Raw genomic sequence first — 18,349 nt, 5'->3', positions numbered from 1 at the left:
GTTAATTTAATCGGTAAGGATGAAAGTGAACGTTAAATTCTTACAATATTGTATTCTTATTATAAAATACATTTTTTAAGATAATTGTAATATTGAGATTTAGTTTTATATCCGTCAAGTGGCAGCATTATAAATATTTTGATCATCCTATACACCCTATATGTTTAAATTATTATTTTTGAAAGATAAATTGAATTTCTGACCAGCTCACCGCTTTATTAAATATATTCTCACTACTAATTTATTTTAATTGGTACGATTATGGAAGAATTTAAATCGGCTATCAATGAAAAAGTATTATTAATTGAAAACTTCATAGCGCTAAGTTTACGTCGTGAAAAAGTACATAATGTTTCGTCGAAATTGATAAAAGAAACTAAGGAGCTTCAGAAACTTATGGATCAAGTGAGAAAAGCGATTAAAGAAGATATTAATAAAGTGGATGAACAACATGGTCGTTTAATAATTCGAATGCAAAGGCAGCAAGGTGCTATTTTAGAATATGTGCTGGCGGAGCGTCGAAGGAAATTTGAAGAGGCACAAAGGAGAGAACATGAAGTACTAGCCGCTTTCAATGCTTCAAATGCACCGCGAACTGCAGAAAAAAAGCCTATAACCGCATTGGAAAAGGGATTAGATAATCTAAATTTGCACACTGTAAGATTATTGAACTTGTGTGTAAGGAATTGATTCAATTACTTGTCTTTTGCAGCATGCTATAACACCCAAACTTACTCTAAGCAGTTACAAGGAATCACCATTGATAAAACAAAGAAATATTAATCCAATACCTTTCACGTTTCTGGACTTCGAATACCGGATAACATCGGAACAGTTTGAGGCAATACCAAAGTATGTGAATTCAAAGTTTACAATACTCTTAATTTTCAAAAATCTAGTACCGTTTATATGTGTAATTTTTGTAATTGTGAAGAGTATTATAGCTTAGATGCAACCAGAGTAACGTCGTTTTTTTTGTATTTGGAAAAAACTCAGATTTTCTTCGTTATCTATAAACACTTAGAAGCTTTCTGATTTGCTATTTATAGAGTTGACTTGTCTTCCCCAATAAAGTAAATATCGGGTTGCAAGTTATTATTTTATGTAAATATTAAATTATTAATCTTAATTTTTATATCTACACATCAAATTTCCAGATATATGCGCGGCCGTGAATCTGTTGACGAACTTCGGAACTTTCTGGACTCCGTCATAGTTCCGTGTTTTAATAAAAAATATCAACTAATACATCGCCAACGAAGTACGGTGCGTAATCGGCATGATTTAGAATTATGGAGAGTCTACAATCAACAGTCCTCTTATGTTCCAGGTAATTGATAATAGTGCTTGCCTTAAATCACTGATATTAAATTTTTAAACTATTTCAGGCCGCAATTTCATAACGCCGGGGGATATTTCACAACAAATTAATAAGATGCTAGATAAAAAACAACAAAACCGTATTGTGATGCTGCGGCATTTAGGTATTATACAGGAACAGCGCGTGCTGCAGACTGTATGTTATATATGGAATGCTGATACCCACTGAATGTGGCCATGTACATATTGTAATTATGCTACGGTTGTATTCTATTAAATCGTGCATGTTTGCAAATAAGTATTAAATGTGTGGTTGGTTTTTATACTGTGTTTTTCCAGATTAGCAACAAAATTGAGGTTCTCTATTTAAATAACATGTGAGAATTGATCAATCGAGTTGAATATTAGCTTTCGTAAAGTTGAACCGGTTGAGACTTCTAGATTTTCCTTTAGTCGGTTACCAACATTCAAAATTATAAATATAAAATAAATAAATACTTTATTATGCTAGACTATAATATGATTTTTACATATATTCGTTATTTTTTTTTGTTAATTCTCCAACAAGTTTGCACTGCCTCATCGCAGCTTCAATCACTCATTGTCAGTCGTGTGTTCATCTTTTTGGTTCTCATTAGACACTTCAACGGACGAAGATACTTCGAACAGATCGTCGTCGGCTGTCGCGTTGTCGTTTGAAGTGTTCGCATCCTCGACAGTTCCTTTTTTGACCATATCGGAACGCTTTTGCAGACGCTAATATAGTGAAAGAGATCATAGGACCAAATATTATTTATAAATTATAAATTGTTCGACCTTTAAAGGTATCTATAGTCTTCAATATATGCATAACTTACCGCTTCACCGGCAGCTTCATCGTCGGGCACGAATATCCGCAGTGGGGTGTCATCACCAAGTTGCTGTTGGACTAAGCGTTGGTGTTCGTGGAAAGCGGCAGCTGCGGGATCCAGCGACTGTTGTTGATGATGGCTCTGTTGCTGTTGTTGTTGATGACGTTGCTGCTGCTGCTGCAATTGCTGTTGATGCAGCTGGTGTTCATGTAGTTGTTGTTGCAACTGCTGGTCTTGCAGTTGTTGATGCAACTGTTGTTGCTGCTGCAAATCTTGTTGTTGTAGTTGATGTTGTTGCTGCTGTAACGCCAACAAATGCTGCTGCTGTTGTTGTAAGGCATATTGTTGCTTCTCTTGTTCCGCTTCGATTTCTAAACGCTGCGCTTCCTCTTCAGCGTACGCCTGCAGCAGCTGAGAATTATCGGCCGGTCCAGCATTGTCATAATAATTGGACACAACAAAACCGCCCTCAGGCGACGCCGATGTGGTAGTTAAAGCGGCCGCATGTGGCTGCAAATTGTAATGACCGGCCGAGTGTTGATCACCTAATATCGGTGCAGCGATAAGAGCAGCAAATTGTGGTGCGCTATCCAACACCGGGTGGATGTTGTCATGTGGATCTTTGGCCGCTTGCAAGATTTGACCATCACTGGCAATTTCCTGTGTGAGATCGGCATTGACATAAGCGCCATGCAAAACGCTGGCGCTGGGCTGGAACAGCTGTTGCTGGTGTTGCGTGTACAACTGATTGGACTGCGTGACCAGATAGGTTGGATCGTATGCTGTATGCACGGCAGCGACATTGGCGCCCACAACCGGTTGAAGTTGGGCTTGTTGTGTAAATTGAATGGGATAGATTTCGGGTGTGGCCACCTCTTGGGCGCCGATTATCTGCACCAATGGCTGGGCGGGTACAAGGTAATTGGATTGCACATCGACCGGCAGTGGTTTGCCATTGCTGGGCTGATTGAAGGGCTCCGTGGCGGGACGCAACTGTGCGACTGGCAGCGAAGGATCTGGATCGGGTGCGAAGAGTTTCTGCGAGCCAGAGAGTGGGTCACGTATAGTTTGATCATTGGTGTGTTCTTCAGTCACCTGATACTGATTCTCGATGTTGTTGTGATTGGTGATGGTATGATGGTAGGTTTGTGATTGTATTTTTGGTGGTAGATATGATTCCTGAGGATGATTTTCAGGCAAGGAGAGATTAGGTGCCGGTATTGTGTGTATGGGTGCAAAGTGATCGTATTCATGTTCATGCTCGGTGATGAAATCGCTGTGTGTCTCCGTCTGTAAGTGAAGTGATTGTGGTTTTGTGGTTGAGTTCGGTTTTTGTATGCAAGTGGTCTTGTTTGCCTCCACGAGTATTTGTATTGTGACAAAAAAAGGAGTATGCCTCAAAGTCGAGGACAGAATATGAAGGAAGTTTGTAAATACTAATGCTTGCTTTGGTTTCATAATTCAATTTCAGAATGGATTCGCATTGAAACGCGGATTATGGGTATGAGTATCCATGATTCAGATTCTGTTTAATTAGAACGTCCCGGTTTAAACGTTCTTATTAGAGAATTTCAATGCGCACCTTTCGGACATTCTTCCCGCGAAAGCAAACAATATACGTCTATAATTTACGCCCTTCTTCATATTTTAAACTTACCGGCAGTTGCTGCACATCATTGCCCAACGGCGGATACTGGATTGTATTTGTTGCAGGCACTTCAAAGCGGAATGGCACTTCGTAGCTAGTCGCCGGCTTATGCTTTGGCTTACCGTTCGCCAACTTGATCTTTAACGGCTTACGCTGCAGATGTTTGTGTCCGAGCGGTGCGGATTTCAAGTAAACCGGGCCGGTTAGCTTGACGGGACGTACGCCACGCAAATGATTTGGTCCGTGTCGCAGCTGCTGGGCATTACGTCCGCCCTTCAGCACTAGCGGCACGGGCTGATCGCTGCGGATTTGCACGACCAACGTACGTTGTTTGGCGCCAGCGAGTGCGGCTTTGTTGCGGTTGAGGGCAATTTGCTTGGCACTCTTACCGCCCCACAGTGGATAGCCTAACGGACGTTTGCCGATGGGTGACTCGCCGTTAGCGAGTACCAGAACGGTGACAAGGATGCACACTGATGCGAAGATCTAGAGTAAAAACAATATTTATTAAATAGAATTGTATATAGTATCTAGATATATGTATGTATATATGGTCATATGAACATTAGAGCGGGTCGATTTACAGGGAGCCAAAAAAATGGAAAAATTGCATTTGCGGCAAATTTTCTATGGATTATTCTGAACAGCTTTGCCTAAGAAACAATGTGTCTAAAATCGGTTTCGTGTCAGCCAAGCTTTTTTAGGGGTTATAAAAATTGTTGCCACTTTTTGAGATATCCGCATGGACATTAATACTTAGGTGATTTTTGATATTCTATTGTTCATTTTTCAGAATCGGTCGAATCGGACAACTATATCACATATATCCAATGCAACCGATTATTCAGATCTTTCAAACTTCGCATTAAAAGTCGCAGTTTTAGACAATAGTCTCTCAGGCAAAACTGTTCAGAATGTGCCGAAGAATATTTCCGTCATATGCGATTTTAGTTTTTTTTTATAGAAAAAAACCGAACTTTGTACTTTTCCTTTCCTTCCGTTGACTTTTCCATTTAGATTTACTTTTATTGCAAAACTCTAAAGTGCAGCTATTAAAAATTTCTATTATCCAGACGTGTTTGTTGCAATCATTATATATGTTTATATGTATGTATGTGTAACGGCGCATATAGTGTAATTATATGTGAAATGTGCGTGTTTTACGCGCGAATTTCCGTTAGACATCGCACTTTATGAATGTCATTCTGATAGCGCGGCCACTTACAATTATTGTCCATTGACCAATATCGAGACCTTTGCGCACGCGCAGAATGAAAGTGAAATGCGCCGGTGTACAAGCGTGCAAATCGTTCGATTGCCTTTGTGTTTGGGCAATTAAAATGGAAATACCTGTGCATGCATGTAAATATGTATGCATGTATATGTGGAGATCGCCACTCTACACTAATTATAATAATAACTCCTAATTTTTATTTGTACTGTACATAATAGTTATTCGTATCATACTTCTTGAGTTGCCATTTTATGTAATTTATCCTAAAACTTAACGAATGTAAGAATGTTAGATCAAAAGCACAAAATTGAAATATAGTTCGTCATCGACCATCGAAGTGTTAACAACGACTCACTTAGTACCGCATCACCACCAAATATATACGAGTGCACGTTTTGGCTTTTGCGTTTTATGTTTTTATAAGTAGATATAAATTGTATTAATTACGTTTTCTTTTTTTGTTGAATATAATATATACTATATAAGTATGTACGGATACATATATGTATTGTTTAATTTTTTTTTATATTGATTTAATTATTTTTATGAGTTTTCTGGTAAAATTTTTGTTTTAAATTTTAAAGTAATTTTTAAGTGAATTCATTCGAAATAGAAATTTTATTTTTTGAAGCAACAGCAATGCATTTTTTATATTACTTTTCCAAGAGTGGGTAAGTATTGATATTCTATTGATCGCTTGTCGGAATCGATCAGTTCGGACAACTACATCACATATTTTCCATACAACCGATTATTAAAATTAGGCCCTAAAAATCGGTGACTCTAAACCGATTCTAGATAAATTGTTCCGCTCGAGAAACACTCAAAACAAGCTATCTTCTTGTGCAAATCGCCGATGCTGCGACATGGTGCCTGAAACTGGCATCCATGCTATTGGATCCATGTTTCCAAATAGGGACCTCAACAGTACCTAGCAATTGTGACTTAGGAAAGGGCATAATAGACCCTAGGTCGCCGTGCAAATATCATATACATAAGTATTTAACTGTCTGTCTATCAAAGAGTAGAATGATTTTTATTCACATCTTTGGGAATATACCACATTTTTAGGCTTGATAAATGAAATATGCGATGCTATATGGAACTTATATTTATGTTCAAAACTTATCTAGACTCAACAAGGACGAGTTTCTGTCCTTGCGGCAAGTTTTCATTCTAGAAAAAGCATGAAAAATCGCAAAAAATTTCGGACTTTCTTTAAAATGCATGAGAGTGTGAAAGTTCAGGTTAATAATGCCATACCATAGATAGTTCTAATCTAAAATTCCTGTTCACTTGAGATTATACAGCAAGTATTACACTAGGTTGATTAGTTTAAATAATGGTATGGTTAGATTAAATTGAATTTACCCACTAGTTTTGATACTTCCGCCTTTAATAAAATCATCAATCAATAACTTTCTGGGAGATGTCTAAGTTTCCATAGAAGTCGCGTGTTTTTTTTACAAATTCCAATGAATTCGACAATACATCATTTTGGAGCAGCCGAAATTTATTCTTGGCCTTAGTAATCCTGCCTACATAGATATGAACCCAGTCTTCTGCAGATAATGTCAAAAATTGGACGAGAAGAGGTCGATTAAAGAAGTTTCTCAAATTTAATTTAAGTATACCTATAGCGGGATTCTGTAACCAGTCTCTAGTCTGTAGGTATATATTTTGTGGTAAAGTCTCAATTTGTGACTAGTTACTATTTACGAAACAGTCTCTAGCGTTAGTCTCAAAATATTGCCTTAAATTTGAGACCTAATAGTTAGCAGGTCACAAAACTAAAAAGAAGTCTTGTTCGCCATTTTGAATATATTTTTTTATATTTTGTAAGAAACTCAAACACGAAAAGGTTAAAAATAAATAAATTTTACATAAATTTCGTGAATATTGTAATTATGTTTTTTGACTATGTTATAGAATATTTAATATTTGTTATCGATATATTTATTTTCATTCAAGTGTAAAAATATCTCTGATTAATGAAATGTAATAGATTTTCTGACTGTCACTTATAGAATAGCAAAATCATCTCAAGTCTCAAAAATAGTCTTCTAAAACCGATGGAAGTTCATAAAAGTAGGTTTAAAAACCTGAACGAGCTAGTTTAGTTTCCATTTGCATGTCAAGACAAGAACAGGTAGTAATTACTTGATTCGAGGTTCGGATTAAAAGGTCGACGAATAGGAACCTTCCAACCAAGCTGCCGAAGCTTCTGCTACGGCTCCTCTTCCATAGGCCAAAGCTGGTCACTTTTATTGAACTATTCAGTTGGTACAAGTTCGAATTGAGGATTTGGTCGTAGGGATGCAACTATGATGTTGTCGTAAGTGACCAGTAACCATTTTTGCAACTAGTTTTAGAAATGGTTTAAGAGATTTCTTGAGTTAACTAATGTAACATGCATACCTGAAGTTTCTTTTTGTATCCAGCCGGATTTAAATGGTTTCAAACAGTTTTATCTTCAACGCTTATCTACTGTGTAATTCCAACTGAGCTTACATGACGCTCGGGCTCGATGATTTTCTTTTTTTTTATGATATATATATTTCTTTTTTGAATGGTCGATTTTTAATAGATCATCGATTTTGAAATATTAAAATTGTAAATTTTTCAAGAAATTGAAAAAAAGAACGGTTTTGACCTAGCCCTTGTGAATTTTTGGCTTACAGAGTTACGAAGCACCTAACAAGCAACTGTCATTTTCACTTTTGGTTTCACCTTTAGTCGACTTCACTTTTTGCATAATTCTCTAAGTGAGCGGTGAATTCGACGGCAACTAACTACGATTTCTTCAAGGCATTCATATAATTATTAAACGGAAAACGAAGGAAAACGCCAAGTGCAGCATTTGTTCAAATTCCTTTTCTCACACTCACACTCAAACACATACTTTTAAGTATGTATGTATGTATGTGGCTGCTGTGGTGACTTATCGCAGCTGCCTGAGCCCCAGTCAGCGGCTCATTAGGCAATTACTGCACACTGTAACGCCTGCTTATCATCACAGCTGTTTAACAATTACTCACAAATGTATATAGTCATGTATTTATGTCGAAAAGAGGCAGAAGTAAAAGTACAAAACATCAAATAGCAATAACAAAGGTGAAATTTTGATGCGCGCTGATGGAACGTGTGGCACATTTTAAGTAGCGTTTGTCACAAAAAAACCAACAATAAAGCAGCTGCGCCACTATAACTTTAGCCACAAACATTCCTTATAAATGGTCACTCTTTCAATATGCTGGCCTTAGTGGTGCGCTATTACCGTTATTTATTGCATATAACGCATATAAACTTATGGCTGCGCGCATTCATTAATGTTCGACCAATAGGTCAATTTTCTATTTAATTAAGTTAAAAGCAACTACTTATTAACCAGTTCAGTGAATTCCGTGGCTGCTTCTTCTATTCACCGTAGAAATTTTGAAAAGTTTGTGGCTGAAGTCTTTTGTTGGAAAGACAGAGAGTGAGTGTGTATGTTTTCTGTTGCATTGTTGCAAAGAAATTAGTTAAATATGGAAAATAAAATATTATTGTTGATATTCTATGCATTCTTCTTTATTTATGTACCGAATTACATTATGATTTAAGAGTAGAAATTTTGTAATAGTTATGCAACAATTTTATGTTCTTTGGTAAAGTGGCCAGTAATTTAAATTTGCATTTGTTAAGTTTCCAACACTTTTAAAACAACACATCTAAACCTTAAATACTCTAAGTCTATATTTTGTCTTGACTTGACATGCGGTCGATCCGGATTTTCATCGAAAAATCATCTTCAGCGATGAGGCTAATTTTTGGCTTTGGCAAAATATGCGTTACTGGTCAGGCAGCAACCCACACGTACTTCATTACTCACCTTTACATCCCGAAAAAAATACGCTTTGGTGCAGCCCGGTGGCGTTATTGGACCATGCTTCTTCCGTGATGATCAAGACCGGTACCTTAATGTGAATGAGAATCGCTACCGCTCAATGATAACTGAATATTTTTGGCCCCAATTGGCTGATATGATATAATTGGACAATATGCGGTTTCAACAGGACGGCACTACAAACCGCACACCGAATGTGTATGCTATGACATCATTGAGTATTCTTAAAGTTTTAAGTTACCGCCGATCTACTAGCAAAGCCTGCTGAGAGGCAAATACTATTAGAAATGTTTTTTTTAAATTTTATTTTATTTATTTATTTATTATTTGTAAAATAATAATACAATTATTATTATACAATAAACATAAGGAGCAGTAGCTACAGAGGCTTTCAGCTCATGTTTGGTTTTTTGTTTTTTGTTATTGAAAGCTCTGTACAGAGGTACTGTGTACTTTTACGAACTATTTGCACCAAATTTAGTTAGTGCCAAGATGCTTCAAAGCAGTCCTTTCGTCTTTCCCATAGAATTACTCAGAGTTTTAACAGATCAATGTGCACAAATAAAACTTTTTGAATTGATGAACTTCAGCAGTGCTTCAGAGAGGACATAAAACGGTGAGAGGATTTTAGTCGTGATGGTTTCACAGTGAACCTTCTAAAGACCACCCAACCCCTATCTACCTACCGAGTGCGATTCCACTTTTGGCTAGAAAAATTGTTGGCTTCCACTTTCATTCTTAACTTGAAAAGTGAAACTTGCCAGCGACAGTAAAGGATGAGTATTTCATACGAGTTATACATGTATCTAGATACGAATGCAGTTTAATGTCTACCATGTACGTATGTATGTATATCTACTGAAGTCTTGTGTTTATTTATTTAAACGTTTTACCGGTTTGCTGCAACCAAATAACGGCAATTTACAAGTTGACGAGTGACGTGTTGCCGCCTCGCAGCGGTCGCCCATTATACCAGGTAGCAATTTATTGTTAGCTGGTTGGTATATAGATGAAATAGCGCTACTGATAAGTGTGGAGCACTGTATGTGGTTTAAGTCCTAGTTATAATACCAGACAGGGCTAGAATGAATTTTTACTATGAGACAGCTAGGAAAAGTTTAAAGTGATATTATATGGTAATAAAACTTCCTAATTATCATGGTAACCGAAGACCAAGTCTACCTAAGTAACTTGTGCCTGCAAAAAGAAAGTTTTATTTGGCGCGCAATACGTTGCCATCTTTAACGCTTTCGCAGTCGAGTGCCTACATGTGGGCGGGGGGAAATGGTGTGGGCAATTCAAGTGTGTTTACCTAGCAATTCGTTTTCGAAAATATTGTTCAGTAATAAATTATCACTGAGTCATTCAACTGTAACTTATGTGCGGTTTAATTTTCTGCTTGGATTTGGGTGTGTGTTAATTTTTCTCATTGAGAAACAGGTGGAATGTATTTCAATTCACTGCTGTGTACAACTTCACTATATCGTTCTCAATGATGAGTGGAAGAGAGTATGGAACTTTTGTTTTGAAACTGAATCTTCTACTGAATATTTTTAGGCTTTGAAAAGGTTATAATAAATTTATTCTGAAGGAAACGACGAAGACCCCATGAAGTATATGCATATATAAATGATCAGCGTGGCGAGCTGAATCGAGTTGGTCATGTCCAACTGTCGGTTCGTCCGTCCGAATGATTCTATAGAAAGTAGTTCCCCACCCTTTGAGATATCGATCTGAAATGTTTCACACGTCCTTTTCTCCTTAAGTTGATCATTTTTCAAAACGACCGATATCGGACGACTGTAGCATATATCTGCCGTGCAAAATCCCTGATCATCTGCAACCGTTCGCTTTATCCAGACTGGAAGAATCGCGGAACTCCGCACCGATTTCCAAACCGAACCTGATTTTTACCATCTAAATTGGAGATATGGCAAATGAGGAATCAAAATAAGCAGACAAAATGGATTAAGCACCTGAAGTCTTGCAACGTCTTTAGCGGCGTAAGCAAGCTTTGGACTAATGTCAACGCTTTGCCTAAGCCGAACAGACATGAAAATCGAATTGAAATTCAATTCTATGGCTATGCTTTTCGGACAAGTGTAGGACTTGTCAAATGCCTTTGACACAGTCAACCTCACAACGAACGAACAACGAGTTGGACTATGAACTACCTAAGCGGTCGGTAATCATCCGTAGGTACTGTTTCTAGATAAAAATTCCAAAATGAGACGAAATGAACAAAGGGTTCCGATGGTGTCTTTACCTATAAGGAGTACATTAAAATCCATATGCTTCTAGTTAAAGAGCATAATGACATCCTCTCCAGTCAGTTATTGCTGGGGGTTACGTAGAAATTATCCCCGCAGTCGCATACTTGAAGCTGAACTATTCTTAAGTACATCGAGAGGTCTTTCTTTAACTACGAAGACGACATAAAACCATACGCCGACCAGACTTCAGAAGCGCAACTTTGTTCTGGAATTGACGCCGACATACCGAATATGTGTCCAGCACGCAACGCGTCTAACCATTTCTTTGCATGCCCAGCTAACCCTATACATCTGACACCCCTCTCTCTATAGTCCGACCACGTCAAAACAGCACTTTTCCTTGGCCTACCGTTAGATGGCTTCGATGAGAACTTAACTGAACCTCAATACTCTAACGGGGGGTCTTTATTTAACGGTATATCTTCGCGAAAATCTTGGAACAAATTGTTTAAACCGGACCCTTTTATGCTATAAGAAATGCAAATGTGAAGGGTTTTATAGCTTCAGTGGAGTTAAGGTTGACGTTTTTTTCTTTTTAAAAATGCAAAGGTCTCCCAACGAAATATTTTGTTTATTGGAATCCCTAAGCATGTACAAACAGTTTTTTCCAAAAAAAATTGCATTTAATTGTGATCAACCGTCGAATAATCAAAAAAATAATGCTTTTAGGGTTAGAGTGAAAGTTTTTCGTATTTTTTCTACATTTTTCCAGTCTGGTAATAACTTTTTTAACACTCACCTTCATTTTGGTTTCTAAATTTTTATATAGTTGTGCTGATGTATCCAAATTCTATATTGTGTAAACAATGTATTTCTTCTTCTTCCCACAAACTTTATTCCAAAAGAATGTATAGAAAGATTAAAATCGAAATGAGGTAAACAATAACGTCCAATAACTTCATGACCGTTAGCTGGTCTGCGGAATACACGAAATCTTTTTGTTTTTTGCCAAAAATATTATTGAATACTTTTTAGAAAGACGAGAAAAAATAGAATATTCACTACTAAACACACGCGACACTTATTCAGTTAGAAGTTTATCAGGCGAGGCTTTCGCGCGTCGATCGAATCCGTCAGACGCGTTGGAAATTTCAGAGTTGACTGAAAGAAATTTCGATGCGCAAATCAAACAAAAGTTTCAGTGCCGGCGTCGAACGCGCTGCTGTTGGCGTGTCGGCGACTGTTGTTGTTGTTAACGCGCTGCATTTGTCATTCCTGCCTATGCGGCGCTATGTGCTCTCATACGAGTTGTTGTTGTTATTTCTTTTTCCCTAAGCGCAAAGCAGAGTCGCATGCAAAAAAGCCGCAGCGAACCGTACCGAACCGGCGCTGCACATTGGCAAGTCGAATGGTTTGTCAACAAATTGTTGTTGCTTTTTTCCAGCTTTTTCCACTTTTATTGCTTTCCAACCAATTTTGGCATTGCCGATGAAAGTGTTGACGTTCGTGTTGCATGTGGTAGTAACAATATGTGCGTGTATGTGTACGCCGTTGCTTTTTGTGGCGTGGTCAACACGTTTTTTGCTGTTGTTGTTTTCGTTGTGCCTCTTGCTGACCATGGCATTGGCTAATATTCGATCAGCAACAGAAGTAACGGTAATTTGTGATATACTGCATGCTTGCACACATGCATATAAACACACTTACACATAACTGGCGCTCCTCACAACCTACCTTCTTTGTCGTCATATCGTTGTAACGGTAGCACGCGATTTTACGCATGCGCGGCATTAGCTGCTGATAACTGCATGGCCATAAAGAAAACTTGCGCAGTGGTCTTATTAAATGCAATAACAAATACATAGATTAGCGATAATAGGCATGCGGCGGCGTCGTAAATTCGTTGAATACGCGCATGAATGCGTCAATAAAGCGACGTGATTCCACTGTGCTAGTGGGTCCACTTTCGTTAGGCACGCGCCACAGCGAATCCAACGAAGCGTAGTCGCTTGTCGTTTTCACAGAAAACCAGAAATAATGTGTTGAATAAAGCCTTTAGCGTTTAGTTCTCGTGGTTTAAATAAAGGAAACATAATTCAAATTTTTATTTGACTTTTGTGAGGTTTTCACGCTAGGGAAGGTCTAGCGTCTTTAGTTCTTGCATAAACTGTATTTCATAAGCTTTTCATTGAAGTTCTCGACGTAAAATGTGCAAAGTGATTCCATTCGTTAGTCCGAGTTGCTGCGAACGGCACTGAATCAACTCTCCACGGTCTTCGTGTACACTCTGAGCTACGACCGCTATAATTTCATTATAGTGTGCTGGACGTGATGTATTCGTTCAAATATTATCAAATAATGAATGCTGGGTCTCAAGATGTGTGATCTTTTTCTGAATAGTGCGCTTAGTGGGCCGATTATGTTTCCCATAAGTTGAGCGAAGCCAGCGAAAGATATTCTTTACAGAACGTGAATATTCCTAGTAAAGTTGAATGATTTTTAAACGTTGTTCAGGCATCAGACTTTCCATGATGAAACGCCAAACAATACTGAATAAAAATAACATCACAGCTTGACACGATTCATGCACCGATCTGACGGGATGTGTAGTAAAAAGTAACTCCTATTGGATCATCCGACACATTTTGGAAAAAAAATCGTCCACTGCTGCAATGATTTAAGGTTTCTCTCTGGATGAAACCTAAAAAAAATTTTGTTTACAAGATACCGTCTGTACAACGACCTCGGTCGAAAACTATTCAAAAATTGACAAAGTGGCGGGATTTTCTTTTTAGGTGTATTTTTACCCAAAGCTTTGGTTGCTCAGTATGATGAACTATATATAAAACATTTAGGAAAGATTTAATAGTAATCGGATTATTTATCTTTGAGTAATCACCGGATCAAATTCAAAAAATGCTGTTTCGAGATTGAGTTGGATAAACGGAGCAGGTAACGGGTAAAATTGGTTTCCTCAGGTAAACAACAACAATTTATTTCAACATTTTTTTCTTGTATAAGAAATGCAATATTTTATTAGAATTTTTTATTGTTACAAACATACACTATTAGCAAAGCAATTCTAAATTTTTGGAAAAAATATTTTAAACTCGGCCGGTGCGATGATTTTACGGTGACCTCTCCGAAAAAGATGCGCTCGAGATGGGATGGATAAGGTTTAAAAAATTTTTATTCATTTTTTCTAAACGATGAATATGTCGGGAATATTGTGTACAATTTTTAAGTCAATTATAGTCAAACTACCCGACCGGACTTAATACCTACCTTTGAAACTTTTGAGACTTCAAATCGATTTTCCAAAAAACGCTACTTTTGAAGTTCGTGAGCATTAGAACTCAAAATCTACCGAAGATAGATCAACAGGTAATCAGATGGAGTTTTTTTTCCATTTTTTTCTATTTTTTATTAACAAAATAGAAAGAAACTCTTTCTGATTACCTCGAGAAATACATCACTTTTAAAACGCATATCAATATTTTGTTTCAGATGGTCCGGTAACGAGTTATAATATTCACCGTTAAACCACTTTTTTTCAAGGCGTCACTGGAGATTCACCGTCAGAGGCACAGGCTAATTTTTTAATATTTTTCATTGCAAATTTTTTCCAAAGTACAATATACCCTGTTTTTGCCTTTAAAACCTTACCCCCTGTCCCTCCAAAAATATTAATCGGATCAATTTAAAAATTCATGACAATATTATAGATGTATTGTACCTGTAGAATTTAACAAGTCAATAAAGAAATCGATTTTCTAAAACGCGTAAACCCATTTAACACCTTAAGAAGCCTGCGACTCAAAAACTACTTCATATATCAATTTAAGTATATTATTCTTCAAGGTACAATCCATCTAAATAAATATGAAAAGATTTTTTAAATTTCAGGCTCTTGCCTGAAAACAAACTATACAAACGAAAGAGTTAAGAAACGAACTTGAATAAAAACGTTACAAATCAAAGTATATATTGGAAAAAATTAAAAAAAATTTTAAAATTTGTAAAATGAAAGAAAAAAAAACAAATAATTTTATAAAAAATAAAAATAACTTAAGCACATAAGAATGACAAATTTTTGAGATAACTGAGAATTTTATGCGAAAATTCACTGTTTTTATATTAAAAAATGTCTGCACCAAAACTGCCACTAAAGTAGTTTCAAAACCCTGTTTTCATTAGTATCATAGCATGTGCAATATTTTATACTCAAGCAAAAGCACCTGTTGCCTCCTAACTTCAAGCCAAAGTATGTACTTATATATAAAACTTGTTGCCTGCTCTGCATTGACCATAAAAAGGCATGAAAACCAGGCGAACATAACTGGGCGAACGTGTTTCTTTCACCTGATTTGGATCGGCGACAACAATCACCGTGTCACAAGGCACATTTTGCGGCGCCTCGCCGTGAACAGGCACACAACTAATGCTTTGTGGCGACCGAGATATGCCACAAGTTAGCGCCACATGGCCAATATCACAGCATCTCAGCACCAATAAAATATTCTTTTGCAATTTATTTCCTCGTAGACACTTGTGAGTTTTTCGCAAGCAAAGTAAAAGTGGAAGCAAGCTAAAGCACACGCGCCACGGAATGTCCAGCAGAGGTGTTGTCGCTGGCTTCCTCGTTCAGGCGGACCGCTATTTCGTGTCTGACGCATGTTTTGTAAATATGTACATACCATAATTGTTGTTGCTTTAAATTGTGTGATTTTATTTCAGTACGCTTGTCACTTAGCTGGTTATACATACATATGGCCATGCGAAAGTGTTACGCCGAAATGCCTTTCCACGTAGGAAGGTAGGTCTGCTGCAAAGTGAAAAACATTAAAAAAATAAAAAAGAAATTTTCGAAAATAATTCATTTCGAAATATTAAAAGTAGGCTTTTACGTTTTATAATTATGGTACGTGCTCAAATTTATTACACTACCTTACTGCCTGCCTTAGCGTTTAACCCCAACAACATACCTTGTTCACTATTTAATTTCACTCTCACTATTTAAAACCGTTGTTTGCCTGAAAGTGTCACCGTATTAGAAATGCCATTACACAACAACCAAAGTGTGACCACTGAACAGCAATCGATTGGTTTCGGCGGCAGACAGGCCATCGAAGGCGGTGTTCGAAATCAAATTATGAAATTCCACGCATTTGCAATATGCACCCTCACATACCAATGCACTAGACTATGTGTGTGCGAATTATGCATAGCTGGTGTCAATCGAAATTGACATCTGTCGATTCGGTTTATGGCTTATGGTTATGCACATGGCATTTTAATTACACTCGCATTTCGTTAAGCCCCAAAATTCAAAGTTGTTTGTAGTTACTTCAGTCGTATGCTATTTGTGGAATTTCGGTAATTTATGGTTAGTGCAAAGTAATGATAAAGTAAATATTACAGACCAAAATCTATATATTATAAGTATTTCTTAAGCGAGTGACTAAAATGCGAGTGTCGCTAGTTAGTCGCTCAGTTACCTGAAGTAGAACTAAAAATGTCGATGAAGTAACAAAATAGCTGGCATGAGATCGCCAAATTGACGGTGAAAATATATCGAAACAGCTAAATAAAAAGAGTGCGCCGATATCAAAACACAATAGCATAGAGCTGCCATACAAAATGATCAATTAGAATTTTGGTATGGATTATTATTATTATAAGACTTTATACAATATTTGAAAAAAATTGTTCTGATCAAACCACTTTAGAACGAACCTACCATACAATGCGACCATTGGTCGACTAGGTTTTCCGATTCAATAATACATCTATATAGTTGCTGTATAAACTGTACCCGTGAAGGGTATTATAGCTTCGGTGCAGTTGTAATTGGTTGTTCGATTCCCGCAACATGTTGCTGCAGAACGTTTTGTTCACCTAACGGTTCTTGTTTGGAATTGTATAGTGGCATATTTGGACAGTTGCTACATTCACAAACGTGCAGGACAAAATGTGAGTAAGGCAATTCCACAAGGTGAAGTTCTCTGTCTTCTTTTATGGATTCTGCTTGTTAACAACCTGCTTGATTGCCCGGTGGCGCTTCTGCCCAAATGGCAGAAAACTGTCAGCAACTGTCGGGTACAGAGAAATATTTAGGGCTCATCATGAATAGGAAGCTTTCATGGAAGCAGATTAACGAAGAGAGAGCAAAAAATGTATCGATTACCTTATTCTTCTTAGGAGGAGCCATTGGTAAAAGGTGGGAACTCTTATCGAAAGTGATTATCCGGCTTTATATGTGTGGTGCACTAAAGCCCACGCCAACTATGGAACTTAACGCCATCTCGTGCATGGTGCCGGTAGACATTGTCGGAAGGTGAATAACTGCGAAAATTGCTGTCAGACTTTGAGAATAAGGGTTCTTAAAGAACACTTGTTTGAACACTCGCCCACTTTGACTTCATACCGGATCGCTTGGATCATGAAGTCGTCAAACCGAGCCACAATGTATTGTTTAATACAAGCCCCTTAGCAAAAATTATTCAGTTTGAAATTTAATTAATGATTATTAAACAAGTATTCGATTGCATAAAATATACATACATACCTTCAAAAATAAACTCCATTTCATCAACAGTCGTGTTTTTCTCTGCCAACCTTGTTAAATCACTATTTATTTGTATATGTTATTTAAATTGAAAATATAAAAATGATAACACCGTATGATTTCGATATTAGAATATTTTGCGCAATTCTTACTTAAAATTGTGACATATCAAGGGTTGTTAAAATCAGAGTACTGCCAATTATTCAATTGTTTACATTGATTTTTGTCCGCCTACTATGATCCAGGCGAATCACTGTGCGAACACTGCCTATAAACCGGAGAGGAGTTATGGGTGGGAAGAAGCCGTTGGAAGAAAGGGGCAGTGAGCTTCTTTACAGAATGATTAAAGCCTGAGGGTGAAGGTTGGTGGAGGGGTTTACTGTCCGGAGCTCTCTTCAACCACTGCTTAAGACTTCCTGATTATTGATGAGTTTTCCAAGCCAAGTTTGCAGCCATTAATTCAGAAAAGGGACCAACTACTCGGACAGTAGGACGGTGATACTATCCTTGAACTCATTAACAGTGCGTTCAGAGTTGGTCAAGGAGTGCCTAAACTCGCTATTAATAGCATCAATTGTCTTTGTGATAAGATTGGTATGAATGTCAGCTTACAGCGCAACCGCAGGAAA

General features: G+C 37.3%; 2 protein-coding genes across 4 annotated transcripts; one reads left to right on the top strand and one right to left on the bottom strand.

Annotated features, from left to right (window-relative positions):
• The first annotated feature begins 43 nt into the window (after nt 1-43).
• LOC108970206 (spindle and kinetochore-associated protein 1-like) lies at nt 44-1,626 on the top strand. The gene is made up of 4 exons (XM_018935466.1): nt 44-657; nt 713-852; nt 1,158-1,330; nt 1,389-1,626. The coding sequence occupies exons 1-4, from the start codon at nt 262-264 to the stop codon at nt 1,547-1,549; spliced, it is 870 nt and encodes a 289-aa protein (XP_018791011.1). The 5' UTR covers nt 44-261; the 3' UTR covers nt 1,550-1,626.
• Nucleotides 1,627-1,636: 10 nt separating this feature from the next.
• LOC108970204 (bromodomain-containing protein DDB_G0280777) lies at nt 1,637-12,323 on the bottom strand. 3 transcript variants are annotated; one of them, XM_018935461.1, is made up of 4 exons: nt 11,952-12,323; nt 3,829-4,305; nt 2,178-3,461; nt 1,637-2,076 (listed from the first exon to the last, which is right to left on the bottom strand). In XM_018935461.1, the coding sequence occupies exons 1-4, from the start codon at nt 11,955-11,957 to the stop codon at nt 1,915-1,917; spliced, it is 1,929 nt and encodes a 642-aa protein (XP_018791006.1). In that variant the 5' UTR covers nt 11,958-12,323; the 3' UTR covers nt 1,637-1,914. The 3 variants fall into 3 exon arrangements, with proteins under 3 accessions (XP_018791006.1, XP_018791007.1, XP_018791009.1); XM_018935462.1 differs by having other exon boundaries at nt 2,178-3,350; XM_018935464.1 differs by having other exon boundaries at nt 2,178-3,209.
• Between the last annotated feature and the right edge of the window lie 6,026 nt (nt 12,324-18,349).

Source organism: Bactrocera latifrons, unplaced genomic scaffold (genome assembly GCF_001853355.1).
Source record: "Bactrocera latifrons isolate USDA-ARS-PBARC rearing strain unplaced genomic scaffold, ASM185335v1 scaffold_29, whole genome shotgun sequence".
NCBI classification, from domain to species: domain Eukaryota; kingdom Metazoa; phylum Arthropoda; class Insecta; order Diptera; family Tephritidae; genus Bactrocera; species Bactrocera latifrons.
The sequence above is the reverse complement of the archived record's forward strand: the minus strand, read 5'-3'. Positions and strand labels throughout refer to the sequence as shown.

Coding starts and splice junctions, on each gene's coding strand:
- LOC108970206 (XM_018935466.1), top strand. CDS start 262: ATGGAAGAATTTAAATCGGCTATCAATGAAAAAGTATTATTAATTGAA. Junction 853..1,157: donor CAGTTTGAGGCAATACCAAA/GTATGTGAATTC, acceptor TCAAATTTCCAG/ATATATGCGCGGCCGTGAAT. Junction 1,331..1,388: donor ACAGTCCTCTTATGTTCCAG/GTAATTGATAAT, acceptor AAACTATTTCAG/GCCGCAATTTCATAACGCCG.
- LOC108970204 (XM_018935461.1), bottom strand. Junction 3,462..3,828: donor ATGATGTGCAGCAACTGCCG/GTAAGTTTAAAA, acceptor CTTCACTTACAG/ACGGAGACACACAGCGATTT. Junction 2,077..2,177: donor ATGAAGCTGCCGGTGAAGCG/GTAAGTTATGCA, acceptor TCACTATATTAG/CGTCTGCAAAAGCGTTCCGA.